The following is an 18,877-nucleotide window of genomic DNA, read 5'->3' as shown; positions in this document are numbered from 1 at the left end:
CCCAAAAAAGAAAAAAGCAAGAGCAGTGTGATATCTGCTTTAATACTTCTTGAAAATTTACTTGATTTTCTGTGTTTGGGTTTTTTAAATAATAGTTTATCAATTTTTGTTTTTTTGTTTTGGGGATTTTTGTTTTGTTTTTGGGTTTTTTGTCCGTTGTGGGCCTTGAACTTTGAGCCTGGGTGCTGTCCCTCAGCTCTTCAGCTCAAGGCTAGTGCTCTACCACTTGAGCCACAGTGCCTGCTTCTGGCTTTTTCTGCTTATGTGGTGCTGAGGAATCAAACCTAGGGCCTCATTCATGCAAAGCAAGCACTCTACTACTGAGCCACCTTCCCAGCCATAGTTTATCAGTTTTATGGCCAAACTGTTTTGTTCCTTTTAAAAGAGAGGAACCAAATAATACTGAATTCTCACATTCCCATTTTCTTTTCCTATCCTTGTAGCCTAAGAGTCTACACATACCATAGTCTGTTCACATTTTTCTTTCTGTACCAGCAGTAAAAACTCAAAGATCTAATATTTTCCTCTGTCCCAACTCATAAGGCTAACCTTATGCCAAAAAGGCTAATGTCTTTATGCCAAAAGCTAATTTTGTTTTTCAAAAGCACAGCCATGTGCCACTGTTCACAAGATTTTAAACAGTAAGTTAATAGTCATTAACTTTTTTTTTGGGGGGGGGGGGGTCCAGTTGTGGGGCCTGAACTCTGGGCCTGGGTGCTGTCCCTCAGCTCTTCAGCTCAAAGCTAGCGCTCTACCACTTGAGCCACAGCACCACTTCCGGCTTTTATCTTTTTGCTTATGTGGTGCTGAGGAATCGAACCCAGGGTCTCATGCATGCAAGGCAAGCACTCTACCACTAAGCCACCTTCCCAGCCCAGTCATTAACTTTTTAATGGCTCTGTTTTTATGTACATTAGAAGAATAGCACTTCAAATATTTCAGTTATGGTAGAAAAATGTGACTAAAGTACTTGAATTAAAAATAAGTGGCCAGCTGCCTGTGGCATATGCCTGTTTTTCTAGACACAGAAAACTTAAGAGAAAAAGCTAATCCTAGCTACTCAGGAGGCCTAGATCTGAGGATCATGGTTCAAAGGCAGCCTGATCAGTAAAGTCCCTGAGACTAACCTGGGAGTAGAGCTGTGGCTCAGGTGGTAGGGCAGTAGCCTTAAGCACAAATGCTTAAGGACAGTGCCTAGGTCCTGTTCAAGCCCCAGGACCAGCACAATTTTTTTTTTTAAATAAGTAGCCAGACGTCTTTGGTTCATCATGCCTGTAATCTGAGCTATTCAGGAAGCTAAGATCTGAGGATTATGGTTTGAAGTCAGTTTGGACAAAAAAAAAAAATCCCCGAGAGTCTTATCTAAAATTAGCCAGAACAACAAAAATAAAAGCCAGAAGTGGAAGTGTGGCTCAAGTGTCAGAGCACCAGCCTTGAGCAGAAAAGCTAAACAAGAGTGTGAGACCTTGAGTTCATACCCTACCCAGTGCTGGTACCAAAAACAAAAAAGGAAGAGAACAAGTTTAGTAAGTGAACAAGACAGAACTTTGTAGTTGAATCTAGTTTGGGAAACAGTGTCTTAAATGACTACAGCTTTCCTTTTTTAGGATCTAATGCATTACAAAAGTCCCAAGTGATTTCTCTACTGAACACTTTTTTCACCTCATAGGACAGTTTGGTGTGTTGAGAAAATTATGGAAGAGTCATTTTCTGTGTCCAGTATTGATAGAGTACATTCTTTGCTCAGTAAGCTTCATCACTCTTTAATAATAAGATAATGGTAAAGGTATTTAAAAAGTGGTTGTTAGATCCTTGTGATAGGGAACCTTAGCATATCAAGAAAGCTCTGACTTGAGATGATATATTGTTAATTTTTAATAATTTGTCTAAATTTTATGTATTTAGATGTTGACATTAGTGAAGATTCACCTCCTCCCCTTCCTGAAAGAACTCCTGAATCTTTTGTACTAGCAAGTGAACAGAGTGAGTGTGAGTGTCTTCTACTTTTACTTGTATTTTATATCCTAATGTTAAACTCTAGAAAAAAAATGGATGATTTTAATCTAGTAACTATTTGCTGAATAATTAAAAATCAGAAATAGGATTAATGGTTACGTGCTTTTAATTTCTTGTTTTAAAATAACAAAATTGTATTTCTAAGATTTCTAAGATGACTAAATTTATTAGATACTAAAGTTAGTTAAATGCAATCACAAATATATTTTCAGTTACTATGTTACTTCATGCATTAAAAGTAGCACTTGTTTAGGAGAACATTAGTTGCTTCACTTTTTAGTGTAGGTAACAGCATTTAAACTGGTTTGTTGGATAGGCATTAATTAGTCTGTTGATGTTAACTAAAAGACATTAATGACTTCTGAGATTAGTGAGAATGGGGAGAAAGTGATCTTCTTTCAAAGCATTAATAATGTGCCCCTTCTAAACAGATGTGAAGATGAGAATTTGTTTACAGTATCTAATGTTCAGTGGTGAATTTTTTATTTTTTTTATTTTTTTATTTTTTTAGGGTCCGGTCATGGGGCCTGAACTCTGGGCCTGAGCGCTGTCCCTCAGCTCTTCAGCTCAAGGCTAGCCCTCTACCACTTGAGCCACAGCGCCACTTCCGGCTTTTTTCTTTTTGCTTATGTGGTGCTGAGGAATTGAACCCAGGGCCTCATGCATGCAAGACATGCACTCTACCACTGAGCCACCTTCCCAGCCCGGTGAATTTTTTTTAAAGATACTCATCAGTGAAGTTCAATATACTTCTACTGCCTACGTCTCACATTATGTAGATGCCAATAAACAACTGAATTTATTTAGTTAAATTTTAAGGCAAGAAACTCAGAAATTTTCTTGAATTAATGGGAACAGTTTTTGTGAAAGCAATAGTTGCTACAAATGTGTAGTATCTTTTTATATATAAGTTTCCCTTCAATTTTTGTTGATTTTTGTTTCATGTTTCCCCTCCCTTTTTCTTTGGTTTGTTTTGTTTTTGTAGTTCTGGGAATCAAATCCAAACCCTTGCACATCCTAGGCATTTGCTGCCTCACTGACCTACAATCCCTAACACTTTTTTTTTTTTTTTTGTATATACTATAATACAAAGAAATTACAAGTATGAAGGATGTAATTTTAATTTTAAGATTTCATTTTTCTCAGATATACCTATAAGATCTGAATGGAGTGAACTTCAAAGTCAGGAATGGTCTGAACAAAGAGAGTCTGAAGTGAGTCATGTTTGGATTGGAGTAGCTGTAGCATAATACTTTTGTTGTCAATTTATAGTTGTTTGTTAAAACTATCATCTGAAAACCATTAAATATAGTTTGTAATTTTTGTCAGCATTATTTATGCTAAGTATCCTAGTGAAAGTTCTGTTATAAAAGATAGGGTATGAATTTATTTTTAAAGATATTTATGTATGGCTACTACTTTAGAGAATTATTGGTCAACCTGCTTTTGAAATCTGTAAAGTATGCCATGTTTCAAAATTTTTTGGAGCTATAAACAGGACTATTTTGGGGTTCATATTACTTCCCTAGATTTTGTTACCTCACCATAACATTTCTGGCCATATTCGGCTTCTTTTGCATCTTGGAAATGTGTTAGTACTTAAAAATATTTTGACCATGGTTAATGTTTTTTTATTTCATCACAACCAGTACTTTCCCCATATTACATCTCTGACATAAATAACATGATGCATTTGAATTGTCACCTAAAGTTGTAGAAAAGCCACATTGAAAATTTGAAAGTTTTATTTTCTTGGGAAATGTACCTGTAGCAAAACCTTATCTGTACATAAAATGAATTTATTGTCATAGCTATTAAATGTCTTCCTTATAGGACTTGATAACCTCTGGATATGAAAAATGTGGTAAGTAGTGGTTCAATGTTATTTTCATGATAGACCTTATAAAACAGCATGTATCATTAGTTGTACTTTTTATTTGGTTTTATTTCTATATATAAAGAACAACTTCCCTAGAATATTTATTTGTTTAATTCTTTTTTTTTTTGTCCGTGGTGGGGCTTGAACTCTGGGCTTGGGCGCTGTCCCTGGGCTCTTCAGCTCAAGGCGAGCGCTCTGCCGCTTGAGCCACAGCGCCACTTCCGGTTTTCAAGTGGTTTATTGGAGATAAGAGTCTCACAGACTTTCCTGCCCAGGCTGGTTTTGAACCACGATCCTCAGATCTCAGCCTCCTGAGTAGCTAGGCATGAGCCACCAGCGCCCGGCTGTTTTAATTCTTTTAAAATAATTTCACCACCCTAAGTTATGATCTGGAAAATTTAAGAACTTTTCTATTAATGACAGTGTATGAGAAATAATTTTATACTGTTCATAAAAACAGAAGCTGGGATTTACTCAGTGAGCGAGCATATGCTTAGCATGGCTTTTTTTTTTGGTGCAGGTCTTGGAGCTTGAACTCAGAATCTGAGTTTTCTTTGTTCAAAGTTAATGCTCACCCACTTGAGCCACAGTTCTGCTTCTGGCTTTTTTTGGTACTTAGTTGGAGATCAGTGTTTCCTACCTAGGCTGGCTTTCAAGCTGTGTGATCCTGAGGTCTCAGGCTCCTGAGTTACTAGAATTATAGGTGTGAGCCACTGGTACCCATCTACTGTTAAGAAAAAAAAAAGTATGCACAATGTGATGGCACATGCCTATAACTCCAGCAGGCTGAGATGGGATTATGAATTTGACAGCATTCTAAGCTACACAGTGAGACCCTGTTATCTCAAAACAACTCACTTTTTTTTTGTATCATGGAGCCTGAACTCTGGGCCTGGGTACTGTCCCTCAGCTATTCAGCTCAAGGCTAGCACTCTACCACTTGGGCCATAGCTCCACTTCGGGCTTTTTCTGCTTCTGTGTTGCTGAGGAATTGAACCCAGGGCCTCATGCATGTGAGGCAAGCGCTCTACCACTGAGCCATCTTTCCAGCACCACATTTACTCTTTTGTACTTAGCAAAGCCTCTAAAATTATGGTAACTTTAAATAAAACTTGTCTTTCTTAGTTATTGCTAACATGAAGCAGTTACAAAGTGCTGTGTATGATGCTTGATGCTTCATGTAAAGGATGAATGACAGATTGGTTTGTATTTCAGATCATGTATCAGGAGGTAATCACATCACAGAGACTTGTACAGAATGTCCACCTACTTTCAGTGACAAGAAAGATCAAGTAACAGAAAGTCCAACAGAAGCCACAGATATTGGTAATTTGTTTAATAAATACTTTTAAATTTTAGTTAATGCAGGCAAGCGGGAGAAAAGATGGTTTTCTCTTGTTTCAGTATATCTAAAAGCAATTTTAGTATGATTTCTTCAGGTTGCAAAGAATAAAACAATCAGAATTGCTTCGAAGTAATTAGAAAATAAATGAAGTATTTGCCTGGTTCCATACTAAGATTATAAAATAAATTACTTCTGTTTGCACATACTATTTTGTACAAAGAGGTTTTCATTATGACATTTCCATATATAAATACAATGTATCCTGATCAAACTTCCCTCATATCATTCTCCCTTGCCCCTTATTAAAATGATTACAACAGAAGAACTAAAATACTTTAAAAAAATGTAATGTATAACCAAAGAAGGAAAAGAAGACTAAAACTTAGTCTTTGCTATTTTGTTTCCTTTGGTAAATGTAGTTTTGGCGTTGTTTGTGATGGGGCTTCCCTATGTTGCCCATGCTAGGACTACTGGACTTAAAGGCGGTGTGCCTGCTCATATTTTTTTTTAAGAAGCAATTATTTTAAAACACCTAGAATAGATGTACAGTTTTTTTCATTTGCTTTTGTTTTCCCATCTGTAAATAACTTTCCAAGAAATGAGAGTGTCTGTGGGTACAGTTTTAATGACATAAAAGTATTTTTGAACATTGATCAGTTACTATGGTGTTTTGCTTATAGGTTTTGGTAATCGCTGTGGCAAACCAAAAGGACCAAGAGATCCACCTTCTGAATGGACATGATTCAGGGAATACAACCTTTAAATTATACTGGAAAATTCAAGTGCCACTGAAAGCCAGATTTATAGTATTCCATCTTTAAAATGTGGGACTAACAGCAGTGTAGATTGTTACCTTAGTATTTTTTGCTGGGATCATCTACCTGCCTTATACTACAGTTAGGAAAAAGTATTACATATGGTTTATTTTGTAACTTCAAGTATTATTGCCTTAATGTCTCTTAACCCTGTTACACGCTGCTTGTAGACCTGTTAATACAGTAATAATTTTATGATGAATTGAGTTCATGGACTATTTTGCTGTTTTATCATGTATGCATTATTTTGTATATGTACAGGGCAAGTAGTTATATAATTTGATAAAGTTGGAGTCATAAAATATTATTAACAGAAGATGTAAGAAATTTCTGCATGGTCTAAATCTTTGTGTATCTTATTTGTAAATTATTTGCCCTGAAATTTTAGAAAATAGTTTCTGAATTTTAAAATTGCTGGATTCATGCAGCCAGCATTGCAGGTTATCAGCGATCAAAGATTGTAATAATAATACATTTTGTAAATTGTATGGAAAAGGTTATTTTTATATTATAAATTGTCTAATTGTCCATCCTAATTGTTTTGTTTTCATCTAGTTATGGAGATTCAGTAAGTGCCTTGGAACAATATTGAATTCTCTTAGCTAATGTGTTACTTTAATATTGGAACTCAACTGGGTTTAGAAGACTATCAAAATATTTGACCTGCCATTAAAAACAAAAACAACAATTTTACAGTGCATACATATTGTCTTGGTTTTTATTCCTAGAAAACCAAACCTACTATTTTGGTATCTTAGCCTTGCTTTTTTTTTTAGTTGCAAGTATGAATCAGATACAAATTTTCAGTTTAGGACTAGACATGATGGTACATTCCTGTCATCCCAGGAGACTGGGAGACTGAGACTGAGGTGGGAGGATTGCTTGAGCCTCACTAGTTGGAAACTAGACAGCTATAGGCAGGACTCAAATGGCAGATTGCCAGCCTGAGTTTCACATAACCTTACCCTGAGGACCAAAGTGAAGAGAAAGGTTAAATAAATAAAAAGAGTTAGCAAGGAGCACTTCCTGCAAAATACATGTCTCTGTTAATCATAAATACTTACACGTGAGTCAGCACTAGGTATCTTGTCTTGGCCTCCCAAAGCCTACTAGAACACCTAACAGATGGGTTTAAGAGGGAGGAACTTGTTGGGCACTGGTGGCTCTTGCCTATAATCAATCTTAGCTACTTGGGTGGCTGAAATCCGAGGATTGTAGTTCAAGGCCAGCTCTGGCAGGAAAGTCCATCTCCAATAAACTACTCAGAAAAAGCCAGATATGGCACTGTAGCTCAAGTGGGAGAGCTCTATCCTTAAGCACAAAGAGGCTCACAAACAGCACCCAGGACTGGCAAGAAAAAAAAATTTAAAGAGGGAGGAACTTGTTTTTTCCCATCTCATGATAGGTACACAATTTCTATCCATAAATACAAAGCCTGAATTTTAATAGCATGAATCAAAACTAATGGACAGTTGTCTTTTCCTACTCAGTATTTTGACAGGTGAAGAGTTGGACGTGGCAATTAAATTCAACTATATCCACTTTTACTTACTGTTTTTGTTTTTCTTTTAGTAATCTTTGTCTACTCATAATCTCACACAATCATAAAATTTTATTTTTTAGATGATACAGTTGTGTTAACAATGGGTCTATATTCTAGTAAGTATGTTAGATAATTTTTATCATCATCTGAGTATCAGATGAGCTTTTACGTAAAAAAAATGACTACATTACCAGGCAATATAATACATTGACCATTGTGGGATTTGTGGTTCATTGTTGACCAAACTGCACATCACATGGGAAGACTACATTATTGATTGATTGTGCGTATGCACATGTATGTGTGCAGAGGGAAAACAGGGGTTAAACTTTGCTGAGGGGGGCTTGCGGGGGGGGGGGGGGCTGTTGTGCTTCTTATGTAAAGCATGCCCCCTGACCTCTTTTGCTTTAGTTACTCCCCCTCCTCCCCCCCCCCCCCCCCCCGGAGGTCATGGGGCTTGAACTCAGGGCATGGGCGCTGTCCCTGAGCTCTTGCTTGTGGTTTTCAGCCGCAGGTTTTCTGGTGGTTAATTAGAGATAAGAATTTTCTGGACTTTGCTGCCCAGACTAGACTGGCTTTGAACCTCAACCGTCAAATCTCAGCCTTCTGAATGGGATTACAGGTGTGAGCTACCAGTGCCACACTAGTTATCTTTTAAATAACATGTTACATTGTGTTTGGCCAACTTGGACTGTGATTTTTCCTTTTTATACCTCCCATGTAGATAGGATGAAGGGTACCTATCACCATGCTCAGTTCTTGATCTCACATTTTGCCAAGGCTAACTTTGAGCCACAATCTAATCCCTACATCTTCTACCTCGGATTGCAGGTGTACGCCTCCACACTTGGAAAATTTATATATGGTATGAGGTTTTTTTTCCCCCTATTAACAAACCACTATTGAACTCATCCTTTTGCCCAGGCATAGTGGCTCTAGCCTCTAATGATAGCTACTTGGGAGTAGGGGATTAGGGATTGTAGTACAGGCTAGCCCAGGCATAGAAGTTCATGAGACTTCATCTTAGTAATTTGGTGCTGTGGCATGTGACTGTAATCCTTAACAAAATGGAGAAGCACAAGAGAATTGTACCCCATACTGGCCTAGGCATAAAGCAAAACTATCTGGGAAGTAACCAATACAGACATGGTCTGGAGGCAGGCCTCTAGTAGTAGATGTCCCATCTTTTTTTTTTTTTTTTTGTCCAGTCGTGGGTCCTGAACTTGGCCTGGGCGCTGTCCCTCAGCAATTCAGCCCAAGGATAGCCCTCTACCACTTGAGCCACAGCGCCACTTCTGGCTTTTTTCTTTCTTTTTTTTATTTTATTTATTTATTTATTTTTTTTGTCGGTCGTGGGGCTTGAACTCTGGGCCTGGGTGTTGTCCCTCAGCTCTTCAGCTCAAGGCGAGCGCTCTACCACTTGAGCTACAGCGCCACCTCCTGGCTTTTTTCTTTTTGCTTATGTGGTGCTGAGGAATCGAACCCAGGGCCTCATGCATGCAAGGCAAGTGCTCTACCACTGAGCCACCTTCCTAGTCCCTAGAGTGCCCATCTTATAAGCACAAGGACCTGAGCTCAATTCCCAGAGCTGCCAACTAAAAAGAAACCATCCTTTTCCCCAAATACGTAGTTTTTCTCATGGGGACTGAGGGTGTAGTGTTTGCTTAGCTGGGTTCCATTCCCATCATCAAATAAAAATAAAAATTAATTTTGTTATAAATTGTCTATTAACGACAGTTTGTGGGATTTTTTTCTCTATTGTTAGTCCTTATTTATTAATTCTGTTTTCCATCCTTGCCTTTTCCCATTCATTAATTCTTTTTTTTTTTTTTTTTGTCGGTCGTGGGGCTTGAACTCTGGGCCTGGGCGCTGTCCCTCAGCTCTTCAGCTCAAGGTGAGCGCTCTACCACTTGAGCTACAGCGCCACTTCCGGTTTGCTGGTGGTTTATTGGAGATAGGAGTCTCACGGTCTCTCCTGCCCGGGCTGGCTTTGAACCGCGATCCTCAGATCTCAGCCTCCTGAGTAGCTAGGATTACAGGCGTGAGCCACCAGCGCCCGGCCCATTCACTAATTCTTATACTACTTGGAACACATGGTTAACCATACTTTCATTTTTCTATGTTTAGCTATGTCTAAGAAGCCAGTGTTGGGTTCATCTGTACCTTTGCCTTTAAAACTCTGTATCGAAAGCTATAACATCTTTCCTTTTCTGTAAGAAACGCTATCATAACCTTCTTCTGGGAGCTACTTTCTTTCATTTTAAGCACATTTTTTTCATGTAGTGATTAATACAAAGCAATAAAGCCATACTTTTGAGCCAGGTGCTGGTGGCCCATTCCAGTTTCTAGCTACTCAAGAGCTGAGATCTGGGGATCATGGTTTGAAGCCAGCCCAGGCAGGAAAGTCCATGAGACTTACCTCAAATTAACCACCAGAAAACCACAGCTGTGGAGCTGTGACTCTTAAGTGGTAGAGCACTAGCCTTTAGCAAAAGAGCTCAGGAACCAGCCCCCAGGGCTCTGAGTTCAAGCCCCTCAACCACCAAAAACAAAACAAAATATTACAAGCTATAGTTATGTCAGTGCTATCAGCTGCTAGCTTGTGAATGGAACAACTTCTAGGGTTATGTGATAAGGGATGGACTGAGCAAAATGGTATGACTGTTAGTTCTAAATCCTTGAGATCACTGAAAATAATTGACACTGAATATTACATTGTTGTTATGAAACCTGGTTTTGTTGGGGGTTTTTTGATTTTGGGGTTTTGTTTTGCTAGTCCTGGGACTTTGAGCTTTTTGGCTCCAGGCTAGTGTTGTACCACTTGAGCCACAGCTCCACTTCCTGCTTTTTGGTGGTTAACTGAAGATAAGAGCCTCAGACTTTCCTGCTTAGGCGGCTTTGAACCAGAATCCTCAGATTTCCCTTCTTGAATAGCTAGGATTTACATGGTTGAGTCCCTGTTCCGGGCTTATATATTTGAGTTTTAGATAGACCCATCATCCAGGAAATGATGTCTAGTCCATTTTATAGACATAGCTTTGATAGAAGAAATCTCCAAGCTAAACATGAAGATGAGGGCATAGATCTGTGAGTGGGAGCTGAGCACACCGTGGGGAGTGGGGGGGACCTCTGAACTATTTTGATATTTATATGAGACTTGTTTTTGAGAAGTAGCCGTACTGTCCTTTAATTTGTGTTCCTGCTTCAGCCTCCAGAGTACTGGGTAAGTGAATTTTTATAGTTATAGGCAGGTAGGCAGAGATCCGCACGCACATAGGTCCCAGGTGGCCTTCCAGGATACCCTTCCATTCTGCTCCATGCAGGGTACACACACATTAGGATGGAAGACCAGGCTCCATCCTCATCCTTCAGGAGGGACAGGAATGATTCCCAGTAGGGAAATGTGCCTGTAAAGGAAGCAAGGCTGTGGGAAAATGGCTGTACAAACAGCTTCAGAGTACCCAGAGCTGCTTCAGAGGTCTTGGTCAGGGAGCAGACTGTTGCTGCACGTTCCTGCTACCTAAATCCTGGGTATGGCTGTGCTGCTCCACCTGGTAGAAAAACCAGGGTGAGGTGTTAGGTTTGTTACAGTATCAGTTTGGCCCTTGGCAAACAACATCTTGAATCAGGTTGGGGACCATTTTCTTCTGTAAGAGAATTCTATGTCGTATTTTAATTTAATCTTTAAATTTCCTGGCTGTAATGATTTTTGTTGAAACACATATTTGGTACTTTTAATTACAATCTGAATCATTCTAGTTTGGTCTTTAAGTTGGTGTAGGTTTTAGGAAAATTCTTGCTGCTCTTTTAGAAATACATTTATTCCTTGCCTGGTTTTTGGTATTTTAGATATCAGAAGTTCAGATTCTATTTATAGCTTTTGAAATCATGAAATATGACTTAATTTTAATTTCTTTGTTCTCCAAGTTTGAATCTCTGTAAAGTAGCTCATAAAGGCCAGAAACACATATTTTCATTCTTGCAGATGGAGAATTGCAAAGACTTCATCAAAGATGTTGGCATTTATCCACTCAATAGGCAACCATGAATTTTATGTTAATTGTAAAGGAGATGTAGTTTTGAATATAAACTATATTTTTAACAGATTTGCTGCAAACTTTTTCCTCTGCTACCTTGAATGTACATAAATTTTATAGACTATGTAAATTATTATTATGTAGATTGTAAATAACCAGTAAAAAGCAGAAACTTTTGGATAGCTTGAGGAGATGATCTCTGTTCTAACTACAACAAATCTGAGCTTTGTTAAATTGGTGGGGAAGGGAATTCCAAAGATTCCACTCATTTCACACTTTTTTTTTTACTGATAACATGGCATATGTACTGTTACTATGACAATATAGTGGCATTTATGACTTTAGAACATTTCAGAAAGAACATAATTCTTTTTCAGCTGCAGCTTTATAATCCAAATAGCTATGCATGAAGTAAATGAAAAATACTCTGAATTTCTCTTTACAATACCGTTCTGGTATCAAGGTGAAAAAAAAGTGTTCTAGTGGAAAAATTCTGCAGTAGGATTAAAGGTTTATTAATCAAATGTATAGTATCTCTACTGCTAAAATACTGTATTTAAAAAAAAATTTTTTTGCCAAGCATCAGTCGCTCACACCTGTAATCCTGCTACCCAGGAGACTGAGATCTCTGGATCATGGTTTGAAACTAGTCAAACCAGGAAAATCCACTTAACCAAAAAGCTAGAAGTGCAACTTTGGTTCAAGTGGTAGATTCCTCGCCTTGAGCAAAAAGGCTAAAGGATAGTACCAAAGACCCTGAGCTCAAGCCCTAGAAATTTGCCATCTTCCTGCTTCAGCCTCCAAGTCCTGGGATTATAGCTATGCCTCACCATGCCTAGTGGTAGCAGAGAAACTGATTCCTGTATGCTACAAGAAGAGGCAGAACTGTAGTTAAGTAGTAAGAGTACATGTTTAAAAAAAAGAAGAAGAGCCAGGCGCTGGTTGCTCACGCCTTTAATCCTAGCTACTCAGGAGGTTGAGATCTGAGGATTGGTTCAAAGCAGCCTGGGCAGGAACAACCATGAGACTCTTCTCTCCAATAAACCAACAGAAAACCAGAAGTGGCACTGTAGCTAAAGTGGTAGAACGCTAGCCTGGAACTGAAGAGCTGAGGGACAGCGCCTAGGCCCAGAGTTCAAGCCCCATGACTGACATGTTACATTTCAGGTACCATTGCATCTCGGCATCCTTATTGGAGCAGAAGTTCTTCCAGGGGCTCCAGATACCAAACTTCATGATGTTCAAGTTCTTTATATAGAATGACACAGATTTGCACTTAGTCTTTGTACATCTTTACATATCTTTTTTGTTTGGTCTTGGGCCTTGAACTCTGGGTCCCTGAGCTCTTAGCTCAAGACTAGTGTGCTACCACTTCAGCCAGAGTGCCACTTAAAGTTTTCAGGTGGTTAACTGGAGTTAAGAGTCTCATGGACTTTCCTGCCCAGGCTGGCTTTGAATTGAGATTCCCAGATCTCAGCCTCCTGAGTAGCTAGGATTACAGGCGTGAGCCACCAGCTCCCGGCATCTTCACATATCTTTCCATCATTTTTAGGTTACTTATAGTACCTAATATCATGTAAATGTGATGTAAATACTTACCCTCTATTGTTTTGGGAATGACAAGAAAAAAGTAATTTCAGTACAGGCACAATTTTTATTCAGCTGATTTTGACTAGCAGTTGGTTGACTCCACAGATTCAAGTACAATATTTTTCATTTGAGTTCTATGATCTGACTCCAAGTTTTTATCACAGCCATCTCCATCATAATCTACAACTCTAAAAACCCAGTCTTTAAACTGTACCTTGGAATTTTGCATCTCTTTGCTTTATTTGGTCCCAGCTAATAGCCTCTCTGAGGAACAACTCACCATCTCCAAATGTTGGAGCAGAGTTGCATACCTTTCAAAGGCTGCCAACAGTACTTTCTCCATAAAGCCTTCATGCTTCTTAATGTATCTTTCATTCCCTTACCTCTGACATAATCAGTTGCTCTTCCCATTAAGGCTTAGTTCTTGTATTATGAAGTTTTCTCACATTTTTTTCTTCTTGTGTTCAAGTTGGGACTTGAACTCAGTTCCTGGGTATTGTCTCAGCTTTTTTCACTCAAGGTTAGCATTCCACAACTTGAGCCTCAACTCCACTTCCTACTTTGTAGCAGAATTGGAGATAAGACATGGACTTTCCTGCCCTGGCTGGCTTTCAAATCTCAGCCTTGTGAGTAACTAGGATTACAGGCATGAGCCACCAGCCCCTGGCCAATATTTTAAAATGTTTTTTTTTTAAAACATTTAAAAATTAATCCATGTTTATTAATAAGTATTAAACAATTGGGGTATTATGTACATGTTTAAATACATAAAAATTGAAAGAATTTAAATTTATCACCTGAATTCTAGAATTGGTAACTGTCTATATTTGCCTTATCACATGCCCAATCATCTGTGCAAAGTGAGTTGCAAACCAGTGTACTTTGCAGTTAACCACTTACCATCAGCAAGAGGAATTTTTTTTTTTCCAGGTATGGTGTTTGGCCACTGGAGGGCTTCCAAATGCTGTAAAGTGAACTTGGGTCTGAAGATCTAGGAACTGAGTTATGTGGAGAATATGGGGACTGGTTAGAGGGAGAGACCCAATCAAAGAAAGACCCAGCAAGAAGATTGTAGCACCTTTTATCTTTATGCCCAGAACTACTTTTCTTTTGAGGGCTACTTTCATTGTAAAAAACACATTACTGGCCTTTCCCCTTCAAATGAGTTGTGCTATTGAGGATGGTAATTATTTAGATCATAAACTCAGAATACTTTGATTGACTCAAAATGTTAATATTTGTAGAAATGACTTGATAAAAGGAATTAAATATTTTTATTTTGTTTTTGCTAGGCAAGCACTCCACGGAGGCACACAAACAGTCCGAACGTTTATTAATTTATTGTTAACTTTCCATGAGCACAGGGACTTACCACTTTTCCCTAGAATTGACATAGAACATTGTTTAGCATATCCTCGTGCTCAATAAATATTTACTGAAAGAATTAGTCAATGTGGGGTTCCAAATGTAATCTCTACATATTTAATGTCTTTACAATCAGCCTGTTTTTTAAGCTTGCAGGATTAAAATGAACTTATTTAATAGATACTGCTAAGTTTCAAAAATGAAAGTGGAAGTATAACTCTTTTCCAAACACATGAAACTCTTTGTTGGTGTTATGGGGCTTGACTCAGGGCCTGGGTGCTGCCTTGGGCTCTTTTGGTCAAGGCTAGCACTTTGAGCCACAGCTCCACTTTTGTTTTTCTGATGGTTAACTGGAGATAAAAGTCTCAGGGACTTTCTTGCTGGGGCTGGCTTCAAACCTCCATCTTCATATCTCAACCTCTTGAATAGCTAATGTTACAGGAGTGAGCCACCAGCACCTTACCACATCAAACTCTTGAGGATTCAAATAAAGTTCCCTTTTCTCTTTTTTTTAAGCATTCATTTTAAAATAAGAGCAAGAGCAAAGATTGGTTATTCTAAAGCTGGGGTTTCCACTATATAGACATGAACATTTTTCCAGATTTGTGGCTGGAACCTTACTCTTTTTACTCCATTGGGGCTCAACTGACACTGTGAGTAGGGCAGGTCCTGCAGAAACTTGAGGCTGAGCAGAAGCCATACAACAAAGCTATCCAAGATTATTTGGCACTCTCTTTCTTTACTTTCATGCATGTGTCTGTGCATATGTGCATGTGCACGGGCCAGTTCTGAGGACTGATCTCAGGGCTTGGGTGCTGTCCCTGAGCTTTTGTGCTCAAGGCTAGTGCCTTACTACTTGAGCTTCAGCTCCACTTCCAACTTTTTGGTGGTTAGAGTCTTTACTGTCCAGGCTGGTTTTGAGCCTTGATCTTCGTATCTCAGCCTGCTGAGTAGCTGTCCTTGAGCTTTTGTGCTCAAGGCTAGTGCCTTACTACTTGAGCTACAGCTCCATTTCCAGCTTTTTAGTGGTTAAAGAGTCTTTCTTGTGCAGGTGGGCTTCAAGCAATGATCCTCACATCTCAGCCTACAGAGTAGCTAGGATTACAAGTATGAGCCTCTGGCACCCAGCTCTTTTCTTTTCTTTCTTTCTTTCCTTTCTTTTTCCTTTCCTTCTCTTTCCTTTTCTTTCTTTCCTTTCTTTCTTGTAAGTTTATACTTGAGGTGAAATGCAAAATAAGTTTTTATAAAATTGTCATATGGGAACACATCATTACATGCTATATTTACCTAGAAAAAGTTATCAGATAGACTCAAAACAAATCAATTAAAAGGGCTGAATTTCTTTTTATGAGCAAGAAACTCCTGTGATATATCAGACTGACTGAAAGGTAGTGACAGCTTCCAGCTCCATCAGAAGCCCAGCCAGGAACCTGGCTTCCAGGCAGGATGCAATTCTAACCTACTGTCTCCCAAGTGAACAGAAGGGTCTCTGGATTGCTTTCATTCCAGATACTGTGGTCCTTTTAGTTCAGGTTGCAGTATAAACATTATCACTTCCCTTCTGATTATAAATTTCAGTAGAAAATAACACACTGAAAAATTATATTACAAGCATGAATTTCATTATGACCAGTTTGTAAAAGCTCTACTTCTGAACTTTCTTTTTTGTTGCTGTTGTTGGTTGTGGGGCTTGAGCTCTTGGCCTGGGCGCTGTCCCTCAGCTCTTCAGCTCAAGGCAAGTGCTCTACTGCTTGAGCCACAGTGGCACTTCGGTTTTCTAGTGGCTTATTGGAGATAAGAGTCTCATGGACTTTACTGCCGGGGCTGGCTTTGAACTGTGATCCTTAGATCTCACCCTCCTGGGTAGCTAGGATTATAGGCCCGAGCCACTGGCGCCGGGTTCTGAACTTTCTTGATTTGTTATTTTGTCACATACTGATCAGTGCCTTGAAGATGTCCTTCATTCCGACCTGTAAGTGTTTGAGAAAGCCAGCTGGCCGTCCTGTACTGTAGCTCGTTTGTGGCTCTGTTTTCATTGAAGAGTCGGGCCCATGTCTCACTCAAGTCTCCAGAATTACAGAGCACCCAACGGACCCATTCATCATTATTTCCTTATACTTGATGGTTTATTGCACAGCATTTTACTCTCTTCCTATTACCCTAATCAAGTTCAAGTATTTTACAAATGGCTCTGTAGAAATTTTGCTGGTCTGTTCATTTCACTTAATTTGCATAAAAATATGAGAATAAATATGCTGCTGGATCTTAGTCATAATAGTTATGCCTCTCTATCACTGCTGCATGTTAGCCTTTAAAAGAATCAACTCAGGGTGGGCACTGCTGGCTCATGCCTGTAATCCTAGCTACTCAGGAGGCTGAGATCTGAGAATCCTGGTTCAAAGCCAGCCTAGGAAGGACAGTCCATGAACCTCTTATCTCCAATTAACCACCAGAAAACTGGAAGTGGTGCTGTGGCTCAAGTGGTAGAGCACTAGCCTCAGCTGAAGAGCTGAGGGACAGCACCCAGGCCAAGAGTTCAAGCCCCACAATCGACACAAATAAACAAGATCAAATCAACTCAGTTTGTTCATATTTTCTCTCAAACTTTTTTTAAACAACATGCTCAGGAGAAACATCACAGAACAATGATTTAGAATATATTATCTAAAAAAATGCAGTTAATTTCCATGTCAATTCTAAAATAAAGAGTTCTATGACACAGTATTCCACATCCCCATTTCTATGGTTTGAGGTGTTTTTTTTTCTTTCTTTTTTGGCCAGTCCTGGCACTTGAACACAGGGCCTGAGAACTGTCCCTGAGCTTCTTTAGAAAAGGCTAGCACTCTACCATTTGGGCCATAGCACCACTTCTGGCCTTTTCTGTTTATGTGGTACTGAGGACTCAAACCCAGGGCCTCATGTATGGTAGGCAAGCACTCTCCCACTAAGTCATATTCTCAGCCCAATGGCTTGAGAATTATAATGCACAGTCTTAATATATGTAGAGAGTATCATTGAAATTCATTACAGCTTATTTAACTGCCTCATAATTACTTGAAAATTCATAGCATACCATCAACACATCTTGCTAATTATGAAAGATATAAACTCATAATAATTCACTTTCCTAATGATGGAACCATTATCCATATTTATTTGTTTCTAATTAAATTCAATTTCAACAACCTGATCTTGTGTTTGAGAACATCATTATAGTTTGGTTATTAGGGAAGTGATATATTTCAAAATAGCAAATGGAACATCTATGTTTAAGTGGGAGGAAGTAAGACATGCTGTTTTTACACTTGTAGATATTTTTAAAAAAATGAAACAATTCTTGCTGATAATGTGGCACTTTATTTTTATTTAAATGTTTTTATTATGTTTAAGTAGATGTACAAAGAAGTTTCCATTCAACAATGAATCATGATCTTAGTACAATGCATCTTGATCAATGTCATCCCTTCTATAATTCCCTCCCACGCCTCCTAATCCTGCCCCTTCCTCAAGTACCTGGTTCCATTTTCATATATGTGAATATTAAACATAGAATGACTATTCATTCACCCTTCCTCTCTGCCTTGATCTCCCTCCACTGTAGGCAACACACATCATCTTCCCTGGTACTCATTTTGTTAAACTGTCATTTAGCTTTCTAAGCAATTACACCATTGCAATCCTCCCCTACAAATACTATAGTCCATGTGTTTGTGTATATATGCATATGACCCTGTAGGTGTTTTCACATATGTTTGTGATTTAGATCTGACTTCCACATATACTACCACATGTACCTTTTGTCTCTCTAAGCCTAACTTACTACACTTAACATAATTTTTTACAGGTCCATCCACGTTCCTCCAATTGACATATTGTTTTTTCTGTTTGTTAAAATTCCATTATGTATGTTCATATATCACATTCTCTTTATTCATTCCTTATAGAACATCTGGGCTGTTTCCATAATTTGGCTTTGGTCAGGCATATATATGATGAATTGTATAGAACATGGGCATGCAGGTGTCTTTACGGTATCCTATTTTTTTAATCCTTTAATCCCAAGAGTGGTAATGCTGGATCATAAGGTAGTTGTATGTTGTATTTTTTTTTTTTTTGTCGGTCATGGGGCTTGAACTCTGGGCCTGGGTGCTGTCCCTCAGCTCTTCAGCTGAAGGCTAGCGCTCTACCACTTGAGCCACAGCGCCACTTCCGGTTTTCTGATGGTTTATTGGAGATAGGAGTCTCATGGTCTTTCTTGCCCAGGCTGGCTTTGAACCGCGATCCTCA

The 18,877-nt window shown here is 38.8% G+C and overlaps 1 protein-coding gene across 3 annotated transcripts in view; it reads left to right on the top strand.

Annotated features, from left to right (window-relative positions):
- Ptpn12 (protein tyrosine phosphatase non-receptor type 12) overlaps positions 1 to 6,753 on the top strand; it is a 65,020-nt gene extending 58,267 nt beyond the window's left edge. For 2 of the 3 annotated variants that reach the window (XM_042684666.1, XM_042684667.1), the window contains 5 exons: positions 1,906 to 1,989; positions 3,163 to 3,230; positions 3,850 to 3,880; positions 5,111 to 5,221; positions 5,921 to 6,753. In XM_042684666.1, the coding sequence (XP_042540600.1) occupies positions 1,906 to 1,989; positions 3,163 to 3,230; positions 3,850 to 3,880; positions 5,111 to 5,221; positions 5,921 to 5,982 (356 nt within the window). In that variant the 3' untranslated portion in view covers positions 5,983 to 6,753. The remainder of the gene's footprint in view (positions 1 to 1,905; positions 1,990 to 3,162; positions 3,231 to 3,849; positions 3,881 to 5,110; positions 5,222 to 5,920) is intronic. The other variant, XM_042684668.1, reaches the window with a different exon arrangement.
- Positions 6,754 to 18,877: the final 12,124 nt, after the last annotated feature.

Source organism: Dipodomys spectabilis, unplaced genomic scaffold, assembly GCF_019054845.1.
Source record: "Dipodomys spectabilis isolate Male_0828 unplaced genomic scaffold, ASM1905484v1 ptg000089l, whole genome shotgun sequence".
Classification (NCBI taxonomy): domain Eukaryota; kingdom Metazoa; phylum Chordata; class Mammalia; order Rodentia; family Heteromyidae; genus Dipodomys; species Dipodomys spectabilis.
This window is presented reverse-complemented; position numbering and strand designations above follow the sequence as displayed.